The 13,100-nt window shown below is 42.3% G+C and overlaps 1 protein-coding gene across 5 annotated transcripts in view; it reads right to left on the reverse strand.

Annotated features, from left to right (window-relative positions):
* Positions 1–9,603: 9,603 nt before the first annotated feature.
* IFT88 (intraflagellar transport 88) overlaps positions 9,604–13,100 on the reverse strand; it is a 51,471-nt gene continuing 47,974 nt past the window's right edge. For all 5 annotated transcript variants that reach the window (XM_072850524.1, XM_072850523.1, XM_072850525.1 and 2 more), the window contains exons 25-26: positions 10,569–10,664; positions 9,604–9,857 (exon numbers count right to left, since the gene is read on the reverse strand). In XM_072850524.1, the coding sequence (XP_072706625.1) occupies positions 9,736–9,857; positions 10,569–10,664 (218 nt within the window). In that variant the 3' untranslated portion in view covers positions 9,604–9,735. The remainder of the gene's footprint in view (positions 9,858–10,568; positions 10,665–13,100) is intronic.

Here is a 13,100-nt window from a genome sequence, read left to right on the forward strand (position 1 = left end):
ATTGATCAGGAATAAGAGAAAATAGGTTTGTAAGTCATACAAGGACTGTGAAACCCCAGCATGGTACCACAGAAATACAAGACATCAGCTTCACAGATCATACTGGAATTGAAACAGAATGACCCTTTTCATCGATCCATCATGACTGATGAACATCATGTGATGTTCATCCATCATGTTACGACGAACAGAATGCACCTTTATGTGAATCTTTAGGGAATTCCATGGCTCATGGCTGTTTTCTAAGAGAAAACAGACAAGGCAGTGAGATGTTTTCCTTTGATGGCCTCAGGTGAAAATTCCCAGCGACAGCGCAGAACATCCCGCCCATGACCTTGACAACAGCTGACCTGGTGGTGAGGTCCATATGGAGCCCACAGACTGCGTCCTGCCTCATCCTGCTGGCCAAAGGACACGACTCTTGGCTCTTTGTAATGGCACCGAGCTGCCGTTTTGTAAAACATGACCCACTCGTTTTCGTATTCTCTGTGATTGGCTCACGGCCATTTCTTGACACCAGCCACCCCTTCCTGTGAGCCCTAGAAGGGCCTCAGAGCGGGAAGTCCCCTCCTACAACATGCACAGGGGCCACCACGTAGTTTCAGATGCCATTTTATGGCAAGTAGTCCCCATTTCTGACAGTCTCATGGCCTACATGTTTTCAACCTGGCCTGTGGCTGGCTGGCAGGACCAGCCACCCCTTACGGCTTTCCCAGCAATATGTGACAACAGGAAGCCCTTGCCCATGCATACATGGAGATTGCCGTTGTTGGTGATGTCATACCCCTGCGTGTTTCCAGCTGTGCTTGGACAGTTGTCATGTTTTGAAACCATCATACCCACATGATCTCAGAGCACCCTCTGATTGGCTCCCCACTTCCTTTACATCAGGAAGTGTTCCTGTATAATATACAGATTTATAGAGAGAGATTTCTGTACATATATATGGACAAGTTTCCCCAAAAAGGCCACACAAACAAGAACCAGCCAATGGGTTCATGAATCAGAAAACTTTGAGAGAAGTTTCACACAGAGAGGGTGGTTGGCGCAGAGCTCCCCTCGTCCATGGCTGTGAGGAGCTTCCAGCTGCCTGTGAGACTGTGCTGCAGTATGGACTGTGGCTGTAAGAGACAAGGTAATATCAACAACCAGAGCAGCCACCCCCCATCGCCATGGGCATCCTCTGCCTCCCTGCCTGGGGCTTTCCCAGCCTCAGACCAAGGCTGCCAGTCCCACATCACCCAGGCAGCCAGGAGACACCCATCCCGGGCTGGCTGTGTCACCAGCCCCACAATGACATGGGCCACTGCCAGCCTGCTGCCCACCGTGACGTGGCATCATTGGGGTTGGTGCCAGGAATTGGTGTCTTTTTTTATTCCTTATCTTTATGTCAGTGTCCTTGTAGAAATTAACAAATCTCTCTGTCTGAGTGGCTGAGGACAGGAGCACGCCATGGTCTGGTCGTGTCCTTGTCTGAGCCTCCAGTTCTAAAAGACAAAGGAGGAGCAGCCACCATCTGTCGCACCACGGGCAACCCCTGCCTCCCTGCCCAGGCCCAGCTCTCAGAAGGGCAGCAGCCCTCCCTTCCCTGCCCTCCTCCCTGCCTCAGCTCTTGCTCACCTGCCTGCCTCCAGTCTGGGCTGGCTCACCACGCAGCCCTTTTTATACCCGCCCTGGGTGGCCGTGTCACCAACCCACTGTGATATGGCCACTGCCAATGTTCTGCTCGCTGTGACATGGCCACCATATCACCCGGGGGAAGCCAGGGCTGATGGAAAGCCCAGCCCTCAGCTGACTGGGGAAAAAGGGCTGTCGCTCTTCTGCCTTGCTCAAACACAGTGGGATGGACAAACCCCACAACTCAGGCCCATGGGGAGAATGGCCGACATGGAGAGCCTGCTGTCACCCCTGTCTGGGTGGGACAGCCTCTTGCTCAGGTCTGCGGTCACCTCACGGCCCCTCACCACCCTGTCCCATCCCACCCCACCTCCTTTTGGCCACCTCCTTGCTGTCAGGACCAGGTGGAAGGAGGTGGAGCTCAGCATGAGAGTACAGACAAATAAATGTGGTGTCTAAACACTGGGGAGCAATCCAGGTGTTTAACATACTTATCTAGTGCCTCTTGGGCTCTCTTAAAGCCTAATATCCTGTGAGCATGCAGGAAACTGACAGATAGGACACTGGAGCTGGGATCAGCCGTGTGGGATACCCTAGGGCATCTCAAATTGCACTAAATGCTTAATTGTAATGCCTAGAAGTCCACTGGCTCCATTGATGGACAGTTAGCTCACACCTGGCTACACAGGGCAGGATTCAGTCATCTGGAAACGGGCTCCGCAGTGTCACTTTTAGTAGTGTGAGGAGCCTCACCTGGCCTGTAGCTGCTACACCAGGACAGGGCAGGGCTGGCATAAATGCGGCACTGTGGTGGACTGCTCCGCCTGGGGTCGGTCTCAGACACTCCACGACCTCCCCAATGCCACTGGATATTTGTCTGTCAGGAAGTGAATACTCTCTGCACAGAATAATTCAAGTGCTTAAAGTTGGGTCTCAAGTGCATTTCAGGGTGCCCTAGGGTATCTGGCCTGAACCCCAGAGGCCACTTCAGAGATGTCTCATAGATCCTGTGTCATACATGGCAGCTCTATGTGGATGTCTTGGGGAGACTGAGATATGGCTCTACATAAATATGTTTTAGGCATTTTAAATGTATTCCTACATTTAGACATCTAAATTTGGTTGTAAACAATGTGTGGCTGACAGGTACCATGAGAGACTTGATTCTGTGCTCTGGTGGTTGCGACCATCTGAACTGTTTCAGAACTGCGTCAGAATGGGATGAACCCACTCCTAGAAATGCTGGTTTTCTTGTGTGCTTTACCACTAAAGATGACCCTTTATTTGCTAAATAGAGCATTTCATCTTACAGGTTATAATTATATGAATGGATGTTGAATTGCTTATTGCAGAATTCCTATGTTTTAGTAAATCCTGAAAACACAATGACCACAGAAATACATGTCACAGCACTGTAGCAACAACATAGCTTTATGTGGTATCTCATAGGAAGGAAATACTAATTTATGTTAAAGCACAACTGATTTCAGCCCCTAACACTCACACTTTCATACATATAAACACCAAGATGCATGTATGTAGTCCACCGAGCAGTCAGGCACACTAATGCCTCTATCCAGGGAGTCTCTCCAGGATTGCTTGCAATGACATGGAGGACAAGGGGCACTGGTTTTCAAGCCTATTCCCTGCACTTACTGGGTTCTTCTTAGGAGGGTGCCAGTTCTGGATGCGTCTCATAGTAGCCATCAGGAGCTGACAGTGATTAATCTCTCAATCCTGTCCCACCTCTGTGAGTTATCAGAAGTTAGTCAACGTCTCTGCTTCAGATCTGGTTGTCCTGAGAAACTGAAGGTACATGTGTGCTAGGAACTTGATGACCTGCTACTGTAGATGTCAGCAACACATGCCATTTTTGTAGCCCTCCTCCTGCTAGCATTTTGCACCCATGTGTTCACATTTCCTCACCATTCATACCAATATAAACATTTTTATTACAGTGTTCTACATCCTTAGAAGATTCCTGGACTTCTGTTTTCTAGTACATTGTAGGCACTTTTGTACCTGCTGGCAAAAAATGACAGCTACTTTTTATGATTCATATGTGTTCTTCTCGATAGTCTCCCAAGCTTCTGGTGTTGCCCTTTAGTATTTCAACAATACATTATTGTAAACTTTCCACTTTCCTGGCCCAGAATTACAAATGAAGACAACGGTTCACCTCCTTCTGTGAAATAATTTCATCTATGAATTCTAATGTGATCCAATCTTCACATTCTATTTTATTGGATTCTGGTGAGCTTCATGGTGTGCCTTACCATTTCTTATCCTCCCTTATTCACTTTACATTATTCCTTTTTAACCAAAACAAGTGGGAAAAGTTTGAGACGAAGGGGAAGGGAAACTTGGCACTGATAGGAGAGACAGAAGGAAACCTACTGAGTAATGGAAAAAGTATTTCTTTCACTTTTACATAATATTCTGAATGCTCTTTCGGGGGGGGGGTTGTCATGCAGCATTCAAAAGAAAACTGAGCTGTGCAAGAATAAGGCAGATATTTTTAGTAAGTTCATATTAATAAGAAGAAACATTTTCTGCACGTGATTCCATCAGAGAGCATGTTTCATGCAATGTTAAACACTGAAATGTACAAAAACCACACAAGGTTTGTATCTTCAGTCTTACGTTGTTACTAACAGTTGGAGAAAACATATGCCATAGCAGGAGAAAAAAATCCTATTCAAATTCTTTATCATCGGACCATTAAGATAACTTGGAAAGTTGTTTCAGAACTATTAGAATGATCATGAAAACCTGCCAGTAGGTGTAAGAATGGAGCCCTTTCCAGACACATCAAATCACCAACGAGCAACCTCATCAGGAGTTTCTCTTGGTTGGGATTGTTGCCTTCCATAGACGCCCTGGCATGACAGCCAGTTCCAGATACTATGGTTCACACATAAATAAAGTACATTATTGTGACAAGCATTATTCATGATGCCATAGTAATGTGCTTGTCACAACAATGATACAGTTGCCCTGAACTAGCATATTCCAAATGCACATCCCCATCCTGCTACAGCAGCGTGTACATTAACAAGATCCCATCTCTATCTGAAATAATGACATGAAAAACATTTAAAAGATCATAATCTAGATCTTCAAGTTGAACAACTCATATTGTTGTATGGAACAAACATTCAGCTGGCATCATCAGCAGGTATAAATCTTCAGACAGAGAATTAAATTACTCCTCAAAGATGTCCTTCTCCCTCACATTCTGTTTGCAGATAACCTGTCACCCAGACTTCTGATTCTGTTCCCATTCCCTCTTCCCTGCATTTGTAAGCATTATAATACCACTTTGCAGCTTCCATGGCATAGCATCTTCTACAGCAGGATCTCAGCATATTTTACAGCTTTTATGCAATTTAGCTTTGCAAAACGAAATTCTTGCAAAATGGAGAATCCTTAATGGCCTTCATTTTGCAAAGCTGGAACCTGAGGTGCAAAGAGGTTAACCATAGCCTTTCTGTTGAAAAGCTGAGCATCTGTGCCTTTCAAATCAAGAACAATCAAAGCTTAGCAAATAAGATTAGTTTCTTATGGTCTCATACTACACTTGCAAAGGAACCAAGAAGAGAAACAGCCCTTCATCATAAGACAGAACTATTTATCCTTTTTTTGTACAGTATTCATTTCCCATGTTTCTCTAGAATAACTTCATTTTAAAAGTGATGAGTTACACAATCTGTAGTGAAGGATATTCAGGGTGAAACATGAAATACGTGAATAAGAATGCTTTGATATTGTGGAGTTAGGCTTGTTTAGCAACAAATAAAGAAAATACTACCCAGGTAATCGTTTCTATTTCGCTATGTAAGCTGCCAGGGTACTCACCATGAAGGTAACCAACTCGAGTGTCCACAGCCTATGCTCTAAGAGGCTATTCTCAAAGGATTTTTTCCCCGTCCACTTCTGAAGCAGTAATTCACATAGAAGACTCTAGAGAGAATCAAGACGACACGTTTGTTTCAGAGGATAGAACTGCTGCAATTACTTTCCGCCTTTATCCAAGGAAACGGAATTTCTATGTGTTTTGTAAAATGACAGTGACTCATAGGGTCATTACCAGAGAGCGTGCTGTACAAAGAGACATTTTTCATACATGTAAAGAGAAAGGTATTTGTGTACCTAACTGAATCCAGCATATCCTGAAGAACACTTAAAGAATATCTCGGACCTGAGGGGTCAACTGACGATTGTTTAATATTGTGACCGATACATTTTTCATGGTAATACAAGCTAAAATAGCTCACGAGTCAGTTCCTCAAGAGGATTAGCATTTTCATAGGTTTAATACTGCTGCCTTCCTAAGATAAAAAAAAACAAACCAAAACTAATAGAATAGAAGTCCTATTGCATTTACCAAAACTTAATTCAGGAATTTTAAATGATCTACTAATTCCAAAATTATAAACACAAAATCAGAGCTTAAATGGTGCTGGAAGTGTCACATACCTGCAATGTGGCTTCTGGAGATGGAGTCTGTTTTGTACGACCAAACCTGACTCAATGTTTTGCTTGAATTTCTGGGATCAAGGTAGAATTACTTAGCTCATGCAGTGTTTCCTCTCCTGCGGTTTCTGAGACCTATCTCAGGACTGAGGGCATCCTACATGACAGCAGGGAACACAACTCACATTGCACCTGAGCTAAATGCCAACCAAGGTAGGTCCAGGACAGAGGCAGGGTCATCACATCAACATAGCACAATAATCACGTATAAGCCAGGTAATTAGTTTAGACACAGCACCCCACTAGCATGGCCACGCTTCCTTCAAGGCCTGAGCTGCCTGAAACACGCAGGTGTGTTCATCTACCAACAGCTTGAGGCCTTCCAACAACATGCTGACATAGCACTTTGGACATGTACACAGCTTCTTTCTCTTGAACGGATTCCAGTTATATTGGTCCCCATCAGGGATCACTCTCCAGCCTCGAGTCCAGGTGGGATGTCACATCTTGTGTTCCCTCACCCACAACTCCTCACACAGCAGAAGAAGGAGGCTGCACCTAAGCTGCTTATGAAGAATGGTTCGTGGCCCAGGCTAACCTTTGGGTCATGCAAGGGAATTGTCTGGGAGATTGCTAACAGTCACAGGCCAACACTGTACCAGGGAGTGTGCTGCTGGTCTTACAGTATGGATGGTTACACATCAGCTCCTCTGCTCTGGGCCTGCCCTGGCAATACCGCAATTCTAGTAGAGACCTAACCATAGTTAACATAGTTTTGAAGGAGTTGAACCTGGGCTAAATAATTTTGACTGTGAGCAGGACTTATTATTCCAGTGTTGGAGCTAGATCACACGGCTTTCTGTCAGTTCAGCACAAGCTCAACTGTGCTCGCAAAATAACGTGCAAATACATCATAACCCAGAGCACTATATAATCAGATCCTGATGCTATAGGAAACAGCATGTTTCAGAAGTTCCTGGGAGTTTGTGCAGGAGTGGAAAAGAATTGCAATTCTTTGTTTGTAAAACACAGAATTTTACATCACGTACAGTTAGGCATCTGGGCAAACTGAACCAAGAAACTGCTGCTGATCAAAATCTCTCTGATGTCCATAGGAGTGTTTCTATGGACTATGTCTGCCTGTAAACCATATTCCAAATTATTAGTGATTTATACCACTTTATCATGGACATGTCTATGCGATTGCAATGTCTATGCGATTGCAATGTTTGATTAGATGCTCTACTCAAATGGTTTTGTGTTAGAAGACCATAACAGTATCTTGCTTGTCTTCTCCTTTGCCCTGTTTCACAGGTTTATCTATACTCCCTGCCATGGCCCAAATACTTTCTCCCACTGTGATTAGTCAGATACCTCATTCCACTGCAGTCTGTAGCTGAAAATGCTCCCTCCTGTCTGGCACATTGCATTCTGGAGGTCCAGGTCTTCCAAGACTGTAAGCCTGACAGAAAAGAACTACCATGATATCCAGGAATATGTCATCCCATGACCAGAGCAGTAGATACAGCAGCACTGAAGAATGGGCAAGAGAAGGCTGGGTCCCAAGTGTGACCATAGTGTTAAGTCATCTCCCTGAGCCCTTCTCCGAGAATTGTTCAGCTCGATTGCCTTTCCACCTCCCCTCCTTTGTCCTTCTGACTGACATTTCGTTGAAAATATTAAAACTGCTGTATTGGGTGTCAGTTTTGGCAGTGGTGGGGCTGCAGGGGTAGCCTTGGTGAAGAGAGGTCAGGGCTGCCCAGTGCCAGAGACAGCAAGCTCCTGCCGGCTCTACAACAGACACAGAATATACCCAGCTGACAACAGTACACAGACTCTGTGTTCACAGGTGTGCACCATCTTTGGACTACTATCAAGGAGTGGAAAAAAGTAAATGGTAAAGTCTGTAGTGAAACCGGGCATTCACCAGAGACAAGAGGCAACATATTTCTGTATTTCTCACTCTAAAAGACACAGAAGGTCTCCTCAGCTGAGTTGAACAGTCAAAAAGCCAAAGACTGCTCTGGCTTGGCATGTTAGCGTTGCAGTGTGGTATCCAAGTTCTTTAGGCACATAAGCCATCTGTTCTTTCCCTTTCTGTCACTACCTGCAGCAGAGGTAATCTTTTTTTCCTTTCTCCTTTCCTTTCCTGCTGCTAAGAGAGAACTGCAGCACAGGAGAGACTTGCAGAAATAAGACAAGTAGCATCCACTTCCTTCTCACACTCTTTTCCATCCTCTAGAAGGATCAGACCCCAGAGCTTACCATGTCTTTTTTCTTTGGTGAGCTCCTCAGGATGTGCCATAGACCACACTGAATGTGCTCTGCTTATACCACCAAGCGGAAGCTGTTGCTGTCCTAGACTGAGTGCTGCACCAGGATCATGGGAAACACGTTACATGTAAAGCAGTTCATTAACGGCACCATAAATCCCCCAAGATCACATTCCTACAACTGTGCCATTAAAGAAGTATTTCTGACCACTTGCAGAGACATCTTATGAGACTGGGCAGATGTTTTTAAAACCTGAAAAGAACATTTCATGAAAATATGAAGAGAACTTTCAGTGCCACACTTAGTCAGGAAACAGTCTAAGCATCAACACTGAGAATGAACACTGGAAATTTTAGAAGACTGAATCCTTGCATTTCAAAGTGTAATAACCAAAGTCTAACTATTAAACCAAACTCACACCAATGTTTTAAAAACAAGTCCCTGCCACCCCAGTGTACTAGTTTTGCAAGTATTTATTAGGAAATTCTGAATACCTGACTAATATTTTTATCTCTGAAAAGTGATATAAATCAGGAACCCCATGTTCCTATTTAACATATCTCAATGACTTCAGATCAAACTTGTTCAGTTCATAAGCAAAATGATGATTTCTGTAACTAACATCTTTGCAGATACCCAACCTAGGCTGTAGAAAGCTACCTCTGCATAGTCAGTGCCACAATCCCCAACATAAGATTCAAAAGCTGAAATCTAATTAGCAATTCTGAACGAACTAGATTGAAATCCTGCCCACTCTGACCATTCAAAATAAAAAACCCCCTCATCTTTGTAATTGCAAAAATACCTAGGAGATTGCCAAGAGACTGCAAAATGGCCCTCGCTCAGCTAAGCATAGACTAAAATTAAGATGTTTTCTTCAGTATCAGTATTAAGTGCTTTGCTGAACTGCAGCCTTAAAGATGACCAAGGTCATATCCAACATTTTCAGAAAGTCAATTCACAGGCCTTAAGTAAGTTCTGGCTTTGGATGAGCGATATGGGACTTTCAACCTTATAACATGGCTTCGAGGTATTTTGCACTGAAAGGTGAAATTTTAGAGACTGCTGTGTTTCCCATTATCATTGGACGTACCTCTCAATGCCAAAGCTTTATGCACTTGATATAGTTTGCAATGAGGTTGAATACTTGTGTAGCTTTTATGCATGAGTAAAATAACCTCAGCATTATTTTTTAAAAATCAATTATAAAAGACACTGCAACTTCAAATCCACGTTTTTAATGTAAGATACCATATATCCAAAGGATTTCACAAATATTTTATCAAAATGCACTACAAAAATAATCATGGATGAATGTTTTACTGCTAAAACTTTTAAAAGGAGAAAAAGTTATGAGTGGACCGTATGCTATTCTGGAAGCAAATCCTCTCCTAGTTCTTCATCAGCAAAGTCATCTTCCTCAGTTCTTTTTCTTGCTGCAGTTTTTGGTCTTTCTGCTTGTGGACCAAGTGGATCTATGTAGGAGGCATCTAGGGTTTAAATACATTCGAAACAGTTACCTGCAAGTAATTTTGGCTTTGTTTCAAACATACAATCAAACACAAGAGTGGGTTTTAGCATTACAGATGTGTAATGCTAAAACCCTGTGTCTGCATTTCAAAGACACACATTTGTGTCTTTGAAATGCAGACCAGAAAGAGCATATGAACACTGAAGGAGAACAAGATACCACATTTGGTAGAGCAAAGTACCTGAGTGCTAGTGATAGAAGCTTTTTTTTTTTCCTTCTTTTTAAAAAATAAATTTCTCTTTATTTTATTACAGTCATTAAGTGAGAAAAAGACTTTGGAAAAGTGCATGGAACAGGAAGACTGATGAGTTGGTTAAAGGAAGGGCATTTTAGGAAGTACCACATTCCACACGGATTTGGGATTTTAAACCCCTTTGAAAATTCAATCTTAATGAAGAACTTAAGACTGCAGAACCACAAGAACTGACTAAAGGATGCCGCAGACAGATATTGAAAGTTATAAATATTTACATGGCCACATTTCTTAATATTTACAATTACTTTATAGTGAGCTCTGAACAATGAAGCTAAAGCCATTCTTCACATTTATTTCATGGGGAAAATGTTTTCCTAATTGTCTAATTATACGTGCTCTTCCAATAACTTATTTTTTCCATCTCCTCTCTCTTTGCAGCCCAGGAGAGTAAGAAGGTATAAGATGTCCACTTGCCTATTTCTTTACTGCCGCTACTTTCATAGGGTTCACTTGTTCCAGGCAAAGCTTTTAGTTTGGCACTCAGTCTTTCCCCTTTGGTACTGCCAGTATCTGGGGAAAAAAAAAAGTTGAAGACAAATAACACACTGCTATGGTCTGTGAAATCATGAGAAAAGAACAACATAAATTTAGCTACTATCTGTCAAAGAAGATTTGAATGAAGCCATCTTTTCATGATGGATACAGTACTCATTTGTAATAGTGGTCATTAAAACACAATGGACACTGTGTCCACACATGTGTGTGTGTTATTTTTTTTTTTTAAATATATACAGCCTTATTTACTTTGGAGTAAACACATTAAAATATTTCTGCTTCAAATGCTGACATTTCAGTTACTTATAAATTACAGTCACATTTCGGAGTTAAAATAAGCATGATAAATATAAACACTCACAATGTATATGGACATTTTATATGTCTGTGTGCTTACTAATATATTAGTATGATCCACCTGTTGAATGCTCTCAAGGTTAAATACAACACTAACTTTGCTTTTAATTAGAAGAGTATATTTGGCATGTGCTGTCTGCATGGCAGGCAGGCACAGTTCATGTATACAGACCATCCTGGCCCTGCATCTTGCTGTAAACACTGTGCTGTCAGCTCAGTTTGCAGCAGGGCCCCAAGGAATGTGTCAGCTCCGAGGGCTGCCTCGTGCCCAGACAACGTCAGATTAACATTCTCTTGCCACAGCAGTATTCCAGACACTTTAAATATTCTGTTCACCTCTGAATCTCTTTTTCACATTCATGGCAAGCTTTCCATCTCGTCTGCTACAACAAATTTTTATGCATTTTTTTTCTCCTAGGAGAAAACGTTTCATGTTTGGCTTGGTGTATTTACAAGGCAGGACATGCCATGCTGCCAAATACAAACGTGCTCATTTACAACACGAAACAATGCTGTTATTAAAAGTCCTCCATCTGTAAGGAGGAAAAATGGGTTTCATTCAGCAAACGTTAATTACAAAGTCTGGACTTGGTGACACATTTCCATTGTCTTATTTACTATAAATGTTCTTTTTATAAATATTTTTACAATTAAAAAAAAATCTTCCACAAAGATGACAAACCTTTATTTCTGTATAAATACTACTGCAGACTTCAGTTTACTCAGCCCTGAATTGGAAGACAATGTCTCTGCTCCAAGAAAGATCTAATCCATACAGTCACATGTCAAACAGTTAATAAGTTTACAAGACACAGACTACTGTTGAAACTTCAAAGCAAGGAAAATCTATTTTAATGTACATCAACCTCCCTTGGATCAATTCTCATTGACAGGTTCCATGCAAGAAGTGAATACTTAACGAAGGATTTGAAGAAACTGAAAGAAATCAATGGGTTTAATTGGGGGTGCTCAACCAAAGGGCTGTGAAATTGCAAAAGGGTCACCTCTTGATTTCAGTGGGCTTTGAACAGGCTTGCGCAAAAAGGAGGTGAGTGCTGAGCTTCAAAGATGGTGTGGATGAAGACATTCTGAGGACAGTTTAGAGGAGAATACAAAATGTTTAACAGGGAGAGAAAGAGTAGGATAGGAGTAGGCACAGAGTCTTATGCAATGGAAAACAAGTAATTTACAAAATAATGAATAAAGTTGGAAGAAGCAGTAAGGAGATGCAGAGTCAGGAATGATACAGCAGAAGGATGATACACTAGGGGAAGACTGAACTAGTCAAAGAAACTCCATAGGTTTAATTGGTTGGCTCCAGAAAGGAAGAACTGCATGTAATGAAAATAAAAGAGGAAAATGGCATATCAAAGGTTTTCAACTGTGAAGGAGGAAAACACATGAGTTTAGTGATACTACCAGAGGAAGGTGAAACATTTTATATTAACTAAAAGAAGAAAAAAAAAGGATGGTAGACAAACCAAAATGGCTGGGATAAACACAATACCACAAGTTACCTGTACATCTTACTGCCCTAAAACAAACAATTGAAAACAGAAGCTTTCTTAGACATCCTAGGACCATTAAGTTTATTAGGGCTACATCCAAGAAGGGAATGAAGCAGTAAGTCCAAAATTTGAAGCCAAATTTTCCCCCCTTGTCTCTCCCCATCTAGGGGATGTCCAACCCTTCAAGTATCTAAACCTCACCAACTTCCCCCCCTGCATAGCTTTGAAGTTCCTTAAGTAATTATTGCTATGACTGAGTTGCCCAAAATGGCCATCCTGAGCAGCAAGAAGCCGGCAGGATGTTCAGCATGTGACCTCGGTGCCTAAGCTCCCCTTTCTGTTTATGAGCCAATGCAATAAATGGAATTGTGAGTGCTGTTACAGTGAGCAAATGCAGCTGCTCACACAAATGTAGCTTTTTAGGCTTCGGACTTGATTCAGTTGCCCAAACACATTATTTACTGTGTTTAATGAACTGAACCAACTCACCAAAGGGAGTAGAAGTAGGGCAAGGGAAGCAGCAAGAAGATATGACCAGGAATAGGAAAGAAAAGAAGTGCTGAGGGGGGCTGGACTGTTATTTCCA

The sequence above is a fragment of the Ciconia boyciana genome, chromosome 1, assembly GCF_034638445.1.
Source record: "Ciconia boyciana chromosome 1, ASM3463844v1, whole genome shotgun sequence".
Taxonomy (NCBI): Eukaryota; Metazoa; Chordata; class Aves; order Ciconiiformes; family Ciconiidae; genus Ciconia; species Ciconia boyciana.